The sequence below is a fragment of the Pan paniscus genome, chromosome 10 (assembly GCF_029289425.2).
Source record: "Pan paniscus chromosome 10, NHGRI_mPanPan1-v2.0_pri, whole genome shotgun sequence".
Lineage (NCBI taxonomy): Eukaryota > Metazoa > Chordata > Mammalia > Primates > Hominidae > Pan > Pan paniscus.
In genome coordinates, this window is record NC_073259.2 from 130,412,410 (window position 1) to 130,426,257 (window position 13,848).

At 44.4% G+C, this 13,848-nt stretch overlaps 1 protein-coding gene across 7 annotated transcripts in view; it reads right to left on the reverse strand.

Annotated features, from left to right (window-relative positions):
- CLIP1 (CAP-Gly domain containing linker protein 1) overlaps window positions 1-13,848 on the reverse strand; it is a 151,405-nt gene that overhangs the window by 49,980 nt on the left and 87,577 nt on the right. For 6 of the 7 annotated variants that reach the window (XM_063593747.1, XM_034934711.4, XM_057299548.2 and 3 more), the window contains 5 exons: window positions 13,257-13,314; window positions 12,636-12,719; window positions 11,596-11,752; window positions 6,855-7,020; window positions 6,541-6,756 (listed from right to left, as the gene is read on the reverse strand). In XM_063593747.1, the coding sequence (XP_063449817.1) occupies window positions 6,541-6,756; window positions 6,855-7,020; window positions 11,596-11,752; window positions 12,636-12,719; window positions 13,257-13,314 (681 nt within the window). Of the gene's footprint in view, window positions 1-696; window positions 2,965-6,540; window positions 6,757-6,854; window positions 7,021-11,595; window positions 11,753-12,635; window positions 12,720-13,256; window positions 13,315-13,848 lie in introns of all 7 variants that reach the window. The other variant, XM_055096277.2, reaches the window with a different exon arrangement.

Below are 13,848 nucleotides of genomic sequence, written 5' to 3' on the forward strand. Positions count from 1 at the left end.
GGGTTTCACCATGTTGGTTAGGCTGGTCTCGAACTCCTGACCTCAGGTGATCCATCTGCCTCAGCCCCCGTGAGCCACCACATCTGGCTGTTTTTTTTTTTTTTTTTTTTTAGATGGGGTCTCACTCTGTCAACCAGGCTGGAGTGCAATGGCATGATCTCGGTTTCCTGCAACTTCTGCTTCCTGGGCTCAAGCAATCCTCTCATCTCAGCCTCCTGAGTAGCTGGGACTATAGGCATGTGTCACCATTCCCAGCTAATTACTGTATTTTTTGTAGAGACAGGGTTTTGCCATGTTGCCCAGGCTGGTCTCGAACTCCTAGACTGAAGCCATCTGTCCCATCTGTCCACCTCAGCCTCCCAAAGTGCTGGGATTACAGGCGTGAGCCACTGCGCCCGGCCGAATTTCACTATTGCTCTTAAGCTTTTTCATAAAGTTTCTCCTTAGATTAAAAAATAAATCCTTTTTATTCACAGTTTGCAATTTTTTTCAAATGGGGAGAGACTACTACAGTGAGATACTTAGTAAAGAATCCCCCTTTCAGACTGTAACGAACAGCTTGAGACATATAAGCAACTGACTTAATGAGGTGGATTTCCATAAGCAGAAATGAAGAAAGATGACCTACACCACTTGAGTTAGTGCACAGTGTTAGTAAGCAGTCTGGGTGCTCAATACTTGACCCTCTCACTTTACCGTAAATGACTGAAGAGTCTCGAGCTCTCTAAGTTTAAGAGTAAGCTTGTTCTTGTCTTTTCTCAAAGTACGGTTTTCATTTTGAGATTCTAGGAGATTGGCTGAAATATGGCTGTTGGTTTTGGCCAACTGGCTGATCTCTTTCTGAAGGATGAAGTAGCTTTCTGCCAGGGTTTCCTTCTCCTTCAGGAGCTCATCCTTTTCCAGCATCATTTCACTCTTCTCAGCCAGGAGGTTCTGGTTGTCTTGCATCACCTGGGCTTTTTCGGCCAGGGTCACCTCGTGGTTCCGCTGAAGGTCATCCAGAATCTTGGTGAGGCAGCTGTGCAGTTCCTGCAGCTCTGCCTTGGATTTGGACAAGGCAGCAAAATCACTTTTCAGAGTCTTTATATGGGCAGCAAGTTGAGCTGCTTCTGCAGTCAACAGTTCCTTCTCCTCGATTATCTCTGCCAGTTCTTGCTCTGATTTGGTCTTCTCTTGAAGTAGCACAAACTTCTCGGACTGCAGCTCCTCGATACACACTCTTAACTCCTCCACCTCCTGCTCCAGGAGCACCATCCTCCCGTGAAGTTGATTGTTTTCGTACAAGGATGACTCGCTCTCCTTTGCTCTGGCTTCCTGTTCCAGGATTAAGGACTGCTGCATTTCCTGGATCTCCTTGCTTAATTTGTGACACTCTTCTTGCAGGTTCAAGCCATCTCTCAGCAAAATGTTCTTCTCGGAACAACACGTGTTAAGTTGAGCATCCAAAGTCTCCTTTGCTTGCAATATGTGAGTGTGTTCTTTTTCCAGATTCTTTTTGGCATTTTGAGCCTCTTTCAGCATCAAAGAGAGGTCGCACTTGCTGGCCACTAGTTCTTGGTTTTCCTTTTTTCTCTCTTGAAGCTCCTTCTTCAGAGCGTCAATATTACCGAGGAGTTTCATATTCTCTTGCACAACTAAACTTCTGTTTGCAGACTCTTGATCACATTGCCTTTTGAGGTCTCCTATGGCTTTGATGGAATTCTGTCTCTCTGCAAGTAAAGCTCCATTTTGCGTTTCCAGTGAGGATTTTTCTTTCAAGAGACTATCCTGCTGCTTTTTAAGTTTAGTCATTTTCTGAGAAGCCATCTCCTTCTCGGAAGTCAGGTAAGTGATCTTCTCATTCAGGCTCATCTCAGTATGGGCAGCCTCTTCTGAGCATTTGTGGAGTTTTTCAGTGATTATTCTATTTTCACTTAAAAGTTCCTCTTTCTCAGCCAAGAGCCTTCTCTCGGAGGCAGCCAAGGTTTCTTTCTCATGCAGGAGCTGGATGCACTCGGAGTCCGTGACCGCCCGCCTGGCCTTAATTTCCTCCAAGAGCTTCGTGAGGCTTGTGTTTGTGGCCTGGAGTTGCACGGTCTCCAGCTCTGCCTTCCTCAGGGCCTTGCTGGCATCATCCAGCTGTGCGCGGAGCCCACTGGCTTCTGAGCGGAGCAGCTGTTTGACCTGGAGAGCGGCCTGGAGGCTGGCATTCAGCTTTTCCTGATCTTGCAGCAGCATGTCCGTCTCTAACTGCAGATTTCTGTTGTTCTGAAGAACATTATCTCGTTCTACCTTTAAGGCTATGCACGTGTTATTGAGATTGGACAGTTTCTCTAAAGCTGACTTTTTCTCAGCTGTGAGATCTTCAATCTCCTGTACCAAAGCTTTCTGATCTTTGACTAGCTCCTCATAAGACCTTTGAAGCTTCTGAATGATGTCATCCTTATCTTTGGCCAAGATGAAGTTTTCGGTAATAAGTTTCTTGATCTGGTCCTCCAGGTGATCTTTTTCTTCCTGGTCCTTCTCAGTCTTAGCAATCAAAGTATCTTTGCTGAGCTGGAGCTCTTCGATGAGTGCCTGCATGCTCACCTTGGAAGCTTGCAAAGAGTCATTTTCCACATTTATCTTCAAGAGTTCTTCCTGTGCAACATTGATTTCTTTAAGCAATTTCTCTCTCTCAACAGCCAAAGCTTCTTTATTGAGATGTTCCTGCTCGTAATACTTTTCGGCATCTTGCTTTTCTTCTAAGAATTTCTCCTTTTCTAAATTAAGAGTTTCATTCACTGACCACAGTTTCTGCTGGTCTCCCTGAAGTAAAGCTATTTTGGCCTCCAATTCTACAAGCTTGGATAAAAGTGAACCGTTTTCTAACTTTAAATCATTTCCCTCCTGAGAAAGAAGCTGCTTCTCTGATTTCAGACCCCTCAGCTCTTCTGACATTAGTTCAATTTCTTTTTTGGCTGATGTTAACAAATAAGTTAGCGACTACAGAAACAAAAGATGGAAACAATGGAAACAAAAATGAAATCAAGCAGACAAATGCAAGCCCAAATAACTTAATGTAACCTAAATGATAAAAACTTTACAATTTCTACAATAAACTTTATAGAAACTATCTGAATAACAAAGGGAAAGAAACTAAACAGAGCCCATAAAAAGATAAGTCAAAAGTGTAGTTTTGCAAAGTGCTTCTGTATCTGTTAGCTTATTTTATCTTTGAAACAACTTGTGAAATTATTCCCAGTAGCTACCTAGAAGATAAAAATAGTAGCTTGATTTTAATATCAGGGCATAAGATTCTTTCCTGCCATTCCAATTATCAAATTACTTTGAAAGCAGAAAGGATTCATAGAACAATTTTTAAAAATACAATTAAAAGAAGTACAAAAAGTCAGTATATTTTAATGAAAAAAGGAAGGGGCATAACAAGGGAAAATAAACTACTGCCTTCCAAACTCACCACAGGACCTTACTTAAGGGTAGCCGAGGGGCTGAGAGTGATTTAGTCCCAATATCACATATAACTTAAAAACTACAGCCTAATTTCTAGGCTTTGCTGACTAAAAGGAATAGTTTTTTTTTTTAATTTACTGAATTATAAGATAATTTGACCGCAGTGTCTATACCAGTGCTATCCAGAACTTTCTGCAATGATATAATTTTTTTTTTTTTTGAGACTGAGTCTCGCTCCATCTATTGCCCAGGCTGGAGTGCAATAGTGCGATCTTGGCTCACTGCAACCTCCGCCTCTGGGTTCAAGCTATTCTCATGCCTCAGCCTCCCAAGTAGCTGGGATTACAAGGCTCCGCCACCATGCCCGGCTAATTTTTGTATTTTTAGTAGAGACGGGGTTTCACCATGTTGGCCAGGCTGGTCTCAAACTCCTGATCCCAAGTGATCCACCCACCTAGGCCTCCCGAAGTGCTGGGATTACAGGCATGAGCCACCACGCCCAGCTGATATAAATGTTCTTATTTGCACTCCCATCATGGTGACCATATGACTACTGAGCACCTGAAATGTGGTGAGTGCAACTGAGGAGCTAAATTTTTAATTAAAATGTAACAAATTTAAATTTATTAATTAATTTATTTATTTTGGAGGCAGAGTCTCACTCTGTGGCCCAGGCTGGAGGGAAGTGGCGCGATCTCGGCTCACTGCAACCTCTGCCTCCCAGGTTCAAGCGATCCTCTTTTAAGCATATACAAAAATAGAGAAAATAATGTAGACCGCATATATTCCCATATTAAGGTTTTTATTTTTATTTATTTTTTGAGACAATCTCACTCTGTCACCCAGGCCAGAGTGCAGTGGCACCATCTCAGCTCACTGCAGCCTCCGCCTCCCAGGCTGAAAGGATTCTCCTGCCTCAGCCTCCTGAGTAGCTGGGACTACAGGTGTGTGCCACCACACCCGACTAATTTTTTGTATTTGTAGTAGAGACGGTCTCATGATGTTGTCCAGGGTGGTCTCAAACTCCTGTGCTCAGGCAATCTGCCCACCTTGGCCTCCCAAAGTGCTAGGATTACAGGCGTGAGCCACCAGAACTGGCTACAAATTTAAATTTGAATGGTCTCACATGGCTGGTGGCTACTACATTAGGCAGCACAGCTATAGCCCACTGGCTCTTAAAAGTAGGGAATAGGAGGCTTCATGGGTTCCATGAACCTTGCTGAGTGCACACATAAACTTTCCTGAAAAAATATCTGTAGATTTCATTAGATTATTCCAAAGAGTCTGGGACTGATTACGATCCACTGAAATTAGATACTAGACACGTTTGGAGGGGAACAGTCCTGGCATTTTTAACTCAATGACCCTTGCACAAAACCAACCAACAAAATCAGTGAGACTGGCCAGGAATGGTGGCTCATGCCTGCAATCCCAGCACCTTGTGAGACTGGCCAGGAATGGTGGCTCACGCCTGCAACCCCAGCGCCTTGTGAGACTGGCCAGGAATGGTGGCTCACGCCTGCAATCCCAGCGCCTTGTGAGACTGGCCAGGAATGATGGCTCACGCCTGCAATCCCAGCACCTTGGGAAGCTGAGGCAGGCGGATCGCTTGCATCCAGGGGTTCGAGACCAGCCTGAGCAACATAGCGAGACTCTGTCTCTACAAAAAATAAAAAATTAGCCAGGTGTAGTGGCACGTGCTTTTAGTCTCAGCTACTTGGGAAGCTGAGGCAGGGGGATCACTTGAGCCCGAGAGGTTGAGGCTGCAGTGAGCCATGACTGTGCCGCTGCACTCAGCCTGGGTGACAGAGTGAGACCTTGTCGCAAAAAAACAAACAAACAACAACCGAGGAGACCTTACATCAGCTTCTGCGATGCTGTGGTTTGCTCAGGCTGAAACATTTTAAAGGAAATACAAAAAAAAAAAAAAAAAAAACTGAAGTCTGCACAGATAAAGGAAACCACAAAGACAAAAGATCTGGGAATTGTATCTAGTGTTAAATGGCTCATAAAACTGGAGGTATTTCACAGAAAGAAGAGAAATCCTCAACTATCAGCATGTAGAAGAGGGAGAATATGGGCCTCCCAGATGACATGCATGGCACACACATACCATGTCATGTCCACTTAGTTAGCAAGAGGCTTTTCATGAGATTGGTTTCAAGTCCTATATATGCTCTTTTATCATTTCATTCTACTAAACTCCTATAAACACATTAAAAATAAAGAAAGATGAATATTTACTTTCCTTTGAGCAATAGAAGGTTAAACAGTGGGAAAGGTTGAACTTCGTGAAGTTACCAGAGTCACAAAATGTACTGGGCAGGCCAGTCATGGTGGCTCACACCTGTAATCCCAACACTTTAAGAGGCCAAGATGGGAGGATTGCTTGAGCCCAGGAGTTTGAGACCAGCCTGGGCAACACAGCAAGACCCCATTCTCTACAAAAAAAAGAAAAAATATACATTGGGCACAGATACAATCCTAAAACCATAAAATGAAATCCAACATATCAAATTCTGCTCTATCTACTAACAGGGTGTTTCCTCCCTGCCCTTGAATCCAGCTTCCTTGTCAATAAGCTCACAGTACCCTCCTGGGGACACATAAAGCCCTCTGTGGAGTTCTCAATTCTAACTCTTCCTAGAAGAGCTCTGTTCCTCCAACCAGGCTCTCTCTAGTCCCGATTCCTTGCTTGCTTACTTCATGTGACCTCTGCCTCTTGCTTTATCGCAACATCTCTCCAAACCCTAGTGCAAGGCAGCAACAAGCACGGCCAAGATTAGAGGAACAAGCAGGCAAGCAGAGCTCAGGCAACGAAAGAACCTTTGTGACCTCTGGGAAACAAGCAGCACGGGGGTGATGGCTACACAGTCCATTCCAGGAAAGACTGGCAGGCAACACCATCCGAGAAGGAACAGCAGCTGGCACAAAACACTTGAAGCCATAGGAAATGTAATGTACCACCCTGCCACGCACTCAGAAGGGTAACATTTGTAGAGGCCACCTTAACTTGTCCCACTGGCTGCTGCTTTCTAAGCACCCTTCCTGCCTTGACACAGAGCTCAGGCAAGCTACAACACAAGGAAATTCTCTCACGTCACGTACTTTGGCTTTGTCGGCTTGCTTTCTCAGCTCCTCCAGCTCCTGCAGCAAGCCACTGTTCTCCTCCCGTGCACCCTTCAGCTTGTCCTCTGTGTCCAGCAGCGTCTTCTGGAGGTTCTGTAGGATTTCTTCATGCTTGGTTTTTGTCTCAGAAGTGGCTCTCTCATACCTGGCTTTCAGCTCCTGACACTGGTTGTGGCTTGTTTCCATCTTCTTTTCCTGCAGAGACCCCGAATGAGGGAATGAGTCATCTGCCCATGTGTGTACTATCCCTTGCCTTCCTTGCCAGCCAACAGGCCCACTGAGTATCTCCTTACCAGGTCTGACAATTTCCTCTCCAATTCTTTCTTTTCTTCCTCATGCTTTTTAGCTGCTTCTTGCTGGCTCTGTTCAGCTTTGACAGTCATGTCCTCAATACTTTTTTGCAGAAAACTTGCATTTTCATTAGCCTTTGTAAGTTTTAGCTGTAATTCTTCTACATCTCTAGAAAAAGTTTCAATATAAGGTGTCAGATTTTTCATAAGAATGTTTTAAATTTAAGTTATATTAAAATATACTATTAATAACAATTGTAATTATTTTCAAAAGTTATGTGTAATTAATAACATCAGAACTAGGCAAGAAATTTTTTTTTGTTTTTGTTTTTGTTTTTGTTTTTGAGGCGGAGTCTCGCTCTGTCGCCCAGGCTGGAGTGCAGTGGCATGATCTCTGCTCACTGCAAGCTCCGCCTCCCGGGTTCATGCCATTCTGCCTCAGCCTCCCCAGTAGCTGGGACTACAGGCACCTGCCAGCACGCCTGGCTACTTTTTTGTATTTTTAGTAGAGAAGGGGTTTCACCGTGTTAGCCAGGATGGTCTCGATCTCCTGGCCTCGTGATTCGCCTGCCTCGGCCTCCCAAAGTGTTAGGATTACAGGCGTGAGCCACCATGCCTGGGCACAAGAAATTTTAAAATGCGTTGCCTAAATAATCATTTTACCAGTTATGATAGTCACAAATACATTATTTAGAGTAATAACTACTGTAATTGGGAAGGTTTACTATTTTATGTCAATAAATTAATAAGGAAAAATGAGTGAAAAATAAACTTATTAAAGGAAATGAGGCCAGGCAGTGGTGGCTTATGCCTATGATCCCAGCACCCTGGGAGGCTGAGATGAGATCATTTAAGTTCAGGAGTTCAAGACCAGCCTGGTCAACATGGTGAAACCCCGTTTCTACTAAAAATACAAAAATTAGCCAGGTGTGGTGGCGCATGCCTACAATCCCAGCTACTCAGGAGGCTGAGACAGGAGAACTGCTTGAGTCGGGTAGACAGAGGTTGCAGTGAGCCAAGATCACATCACTGCAGTCCAGCCTGGGCAACAAAGTAAGACTCTGCCTCAATTAAAAATAAATAAAGGAGGCCAGGCACGGTGGCTCACATCTATAATCCCAGCACTTTGGGAGGCCGATGGGGGGCGGATCACGAGGTTAGGAGATTAAGACCATCCTGGCTAACACAGTGAAACCCTGTCTCTAATAAAAATACAAAAAATTAGCCGGGCGTGGTGGTGGGCGCCTGTAGTCCCAGCTACTCTGGAGGCTGAGGCAAGAGAATGGCGTGAACCTGGGAGGTGGAGCTTGCAGTGAGCCGAGATCGCGCCACCGCACTCCAGCCTGGGCGACAGAGCGAGACTCTGTCTCAAAAAAAAAAATTAATTAATTAACTTAAATAAATAAAGGAAATGAATATTTCAAAATTTTAGCAGACTAGATTACTAAAAATTCACTCTAGTGCTTCTGGAGGACAGCAGATACAAAAATGACAATAAATAACTTGAAGTTCTACTTTAAAGAGACCATGTGGTTGAACAAAAATATGTATATAAAACATGGGGGGCCGGGTGCGTTGGCTCACGCCTGTAATCCCTGCACTTTGGGAGGCAGAGGTGGGCAGATCACCTGAGGTCAGGAGTTCGAGACCAGCCTGACCAACATAGAGAAACCTTGTCTCTACTAAAAATACAAAATTAGCTGGGCGTGGTGGCGCATGCCTGTAATCCCAGCTACTCGGGAGGCTGAGACAGGAGAATCACTTGAACCCAGAAGGTGGAGGTTGCGGTGACCCGAGATCACACCATCGCACTCCAGCCTGGGCAACAAGAGCAAAGCTCCGTCTCAAAAAAAAACAAAAAACAAAAAACACGGGATGTTGACCAAGAAAACAGACTATTAGATGAATCACAGATGCAAGAGGGAAACTTGGGGGGCACTTCTGAATTTTATAGCCACAAAATACCTACAAAAATGGAGCTTCTTGAAGGCACTGAGCCACCACTACCTGTGTAGCAGCAGCACCTCAAGGCAAGTTTGACCAAAGTTGCCCAACCAAGGCCTGACCACCACTCAGCACCGATGAAATTGTGTGGGGGTAAAAGGCTGGATGTCTTAATAAATAGAACTTTGCAGGTATTAACACTTTTAAGAAGTAGAAGTCTAATGCCTACAGACTTAATTTATAAATGTTTGCCTTATAAATTCTTTGATTTTTATATGACAGCTATTAAAAGAAAAAGATCAAAGCAACAGGAATTCCAGAATAAAGACAAAAACAGATATTAAGATAGAGGAAACTTCAGCACTGAGGAAGTATAATGCAGTTGTTTTTGCTTTTTTTTTTTGAGGTGGAGTCTTGCACTGTTGCCTGGGCTGGAGTGCAATGGCGCGATCTTGGCTCACGGCACCCTCTGCCTCCCAGGTTCAAATGATTCTCCTGCCTCAGCCTCCTGAGTAGCTGGGAATCCAGGCACCTGCCACCATGCTCAGCTCATTTTTTGTATTTTTTTTAGTAGAGACAGGGTTTCACTATGTTGGCCAGGCTGTTCTTGAACTCCTGACCTCGTGATCCGCCTGCCTCAGCCTCCCAAAGTGCTGGCATTACAGGCCTGAGCCACCACGCCCGGCCTACAATGTAGTTATTAAGAGCAGGAGGGGCTCTGGGACCAGACTGCCCAGATCTGAAACCTCAGGCTTCACCCCAGTAAGCCTCAGTTTCCCTCCCTCCCTTCCTTGTTATTATTTATTTATTTTTATTTTTATTTTTTGAGACGGAGTTTCACTCTTGTTGCCCAGGCTGGAGTGCAATGGCACTACCTCAGCTCACCGCAACCTCCACCTCCCGGGTTCAACTGATTCTCCTGCCTCAGCCTCCTGAGTAGCTGGGATTACAGGAATGTGCCACCATACCCGGCTAATTTTGTATCTTTAGTAGAGACGGGGTTTTCCATGTTGGTCAGGCTGTTCTTGAACTCCCAACCTCAGGTGATCCGCCTACCTCGGCCTCCCAAAGTGCAGGGAGATTACAGACATGAGCTACATACAGTGCCTGGCCTTATTCATTTTTCTGTGACGGAGTCTAGCTTTGTCACCAAGGCTGGAGTGCAGCAGCATGATCCTGGCTCATTGCAACCTCCGCCTCCTGGGTTCAAGCGATTCTCCTGCCTCAGCCTCCCAAGTAGCTGAGATTACGGGTGCACACCACCATGCCTGGCTAATTTTTGTATTTTTAGTAGCGATAGGGTTTCATCATGTTGGCCCAGCTGGTCTTGAACTGCTGACCTCAGGCGATCTGCCCGCCTCAGCCTCCCAAAGTGCCTGGCCTCTTTTTCTTTTAAATGGGAATAATGCTAAACTCACTTCGTAGGATAATAAGAATTAGAAAGCTGTTAGCACAGTGCATGGCCCATAGTAATAGATAATGTGTTTCCTATTAAAATAAGTTCAGGCCAGGTACGGTGACTCATGCCTGTAATTCCAGCACTTTGGGCGGCCAAGGCGGCCAGATCGCCTGAGGTCAGGAGTTTGAGACCACCCTGGCCAACATGGTAAAACCTCATCTTTACTATAAATACAAAAATCAGCCGGGTGTGGTGGCACGTGCCTGTAGTCCCAGCTACTAGGGAGGCTTAGGCAGGAGAATCGCTTGAACCTGGGAGGTGAAGGCTGCAGTGAGCCGAGATCACGCCACTGCATTCCAGCCTGGACCACAGAATGAGACTCTATCTCAAAAAAAAAAGTTAAAAATATTTTTAAAGGCTGGGCACGGTGGCTCATGCCTGTAATCCCAGCACTTTGGGAGGCCAAGGCCCTGAGGTCAGGAGTTCGAGACCAGCCTGACCAACATGGAGAAACCCTGTCTCTACTAAAAATACAAAATTAGCCAGGCATGGTGGTGCAAGCCTGTAATCTCAGCTACTCGGGAGGCTGAGGCAGGAGAATTGCTTGAACCCAGGAGGCGGAGGTTGTGGTGAGCTGAGATCGCACCAAGCTGAGATCGCACCATTGCACTCCAGACTGGGCAAGAAGAGCAAAACTCCGTCTCAAAAAAAAAAAAAAAAAAAAAGCGTATATGTATATATACATCTATATACACATCTATATATAAACACATCTATATATATTTTTAACTGCCTGTAAAATATATTATTGTCATTGGTAAACTACTACCTTTTCTTTTTTCTTCTTTCTTTTTAGATGGAGTCTCTCTCTATTGCCCAGGCTAGAGTGCAGTGGCACAATCTCAGCTCACTGCAACCTCCACCTCCTGGGTTTCAAGTGATTCTCTCATCTCAGCCTCCCCAGTAGCTGGGATTACAGGCTTGCACCACCACGCCTGGCTAATTTTGTATTTTTAGTGGAGACAAGGTTTCGCCATGTTGGCCAGGTTGGCCTCGAACTCCTGACCTCAAGTGATCCGCCCACCTCGGCCTCTCAAAGTGCTGGGATTACAGGCATGAGCCACCGCACCCGGCCTTATTATCTTTTCTTTACAAGTCACCAAAAGGTCTATAAATAGTATTGTATTCCTTAATTCTGTTGTTCTTGACAAGTAAGATAGGTAAAACCCATTTTAGAAGGTTAAATAGTTGATTCAAGGACACAATGAGGTAATAACAGAAAAGAACAGAGACGGGAAACTTTAAAACGTAACAATCCTAAACATTTTGTCTCCCCTCCCACCTAGAGCTTGCCGCAGAGCCTAACCTAAGGTCGGCACTCTTTTCAACAGTCACATATACCTTTCTTTCAGACGTAATTCATCGTTCATTTTTGTCAGCTGAGAAGAGTTATCTCCTGACATCTTCATTATTTCTGCAATGTCATTTTCCAGTTTTTCCTTTGCCTTTATCAGCTGCTCTTCTCTCTCATCTTTCTCTCTAAATTTTGCCTCCATATCTAAATATATAGAGAAAAAAAGAATAGCACGGCTGTGTTATATCAACAAAAACTGACTGAGTGTATTCTTGCTCTGGTAATATTTTCACACAGCAATTCTTGTCCTCATAAAAATCACATTCTAGTGAAGAAGGCACACAATAAGCAAGATAACGAAAATAAATCATATAATTAATAGCGGTAAGTGCTAAGAGGAAGGAAAATAAATGCAGGCAAAGGAGCTGGGAAGGAGGTTAGAATCTCAGATGGGGCTTCCCTGAGGTGCTGACATTTCAGGGAAAACCTGAAGGAAGTGAGGGAATGGGGAAAAGCAAGTGCACAGGCTCTGAGAAAGGAACACCCACCACGTCTGAGCACCACAAGGAGGCTGAAGTGGTTGGAGTGGAATGAACAGGGAAAGGGGGTCCCAGATGAAATCCGAGAGGTAATAGGGCCTGATCGTGTAAGGATCACGGCTTTCCCTGAGTGGGATGGGAGTCACTGGATGACCTTGAGGAGAGGAGCGACATGATCTGACTTCGTATTAAAAGGATTGCTGTGGCTGCTGTGTTGAGAACAGACCGAAGCCGGCACAGGCAGCAGCAGTGAGCCCCAAGGGCCAGCTGTCAGGGTAGCTCAGATGAAAGATGGCCGTTGGCTTGGAGCAAGGATAGCAGTGGGAGTGGTGAGATGTGGCAGATTCTGGCTCTTGTGAAAACAGAGCAAAGAGGACTTGCTGGAGGTTACAGATCTCAAACAAGTATTTCATCACATTGTTATATCACCATGATGAGTGAAGAGGCTACGCCTGAATAGTACATTTGTTATATAACATACTACAACTGTCTCGAATACGGGAAAGCCTACTGTATTTAATGTTTAGTCACCAGAGATGTCTTCTTACCTGCTAAGTTTTCTCTCAGCTTCTCCAAGTCAGAAGACAGCATGTTAAACTGTTCCTCCTTTTGGTGTAACTTATTTACAGTTTCTATTCAGGATAAAAGTTAGAAGTTTAATATGTTTCATATTTAATAAGCTATCTGGAGCTTGGCTGTCTTACAACCCAGTCAAATATTATGCTTAAGAGATCTGAGAACACAGGAATACTAAAAAGTCCCCTTACAAATCACATGGCTGTGTCCAGCCTGAAAGAAGCAGGTCTGCCGCTGTCTCTGGCCTCCCTGAATCAGTACTTCAGACAGGCATCAGGCCCTTTCCACTCATCTCTCTTTCCTCCTTCCAATTAAAACTCAATAAAGCTATCAATGATGAAAGCATAAATAACACTCTTCCCAGGAATACTTACATTTTAATATAGAACAAGCCTTAAGCTAAAAGAAGAAAAAATTGGGAGTTTGAGGCTTCAGGAAACCCATGGAAGCCAGTCTTTCTGAGCACGGCAGGAACTTCCAGGAGAGTGAAATTAGGCTACGGGCAGTGTAACTCTGTGCACTCCACAGGCCAGCTCCAGTATGAAAGAATGATATTTTTTAAAGCAATCTGCACACGCTCTGGTAAGACATACCTTGCATACTTCTCTGAACAGAGACTGCGTCCTCTGAAGCTTCAGCAAACTTTTCTTTCTAAAGAAAAAGAATCACAGATTCTGAACAGAAAGATTTCTAATTGTAAAGACAAGAAGTTTCTATGAATTATAACTACAATACTGTCTACTTTTTGTTGCTGGTCTTGTTTTATTAAAACTAATACACTTGAAACATATGACACCAATTACTACCACATGTGGGTCATACACAGGTGCATGTATACACACACAAGAGTGCAGTTTGCATGTGTGTGTATGGACACGTGGGAAGGCAGGTTCACCAGCATGCCCATGTAGGCATGTTCGTACTTAGGTAAGTACATGCATGTGCGTGTATACATAGGGTGCACGTGTATGCTTCATGCTGCCACCTCTCAAACAGCAGACCTTCTCTTCAGAAACCTGTGTGAAATGGTGAACAAAGCTCTGAAGTTTGTTATTTCTGAGAGTAATCTAATGTCTTGAATCTAGGTCTGTGTCACTACTTTTGAAACTGAAAAGGCCCACAAGTCACTTACTGTTCAAGGTCTTCTTTTCTAAACATGACAATAGGCCAAGCTAAATATCACTC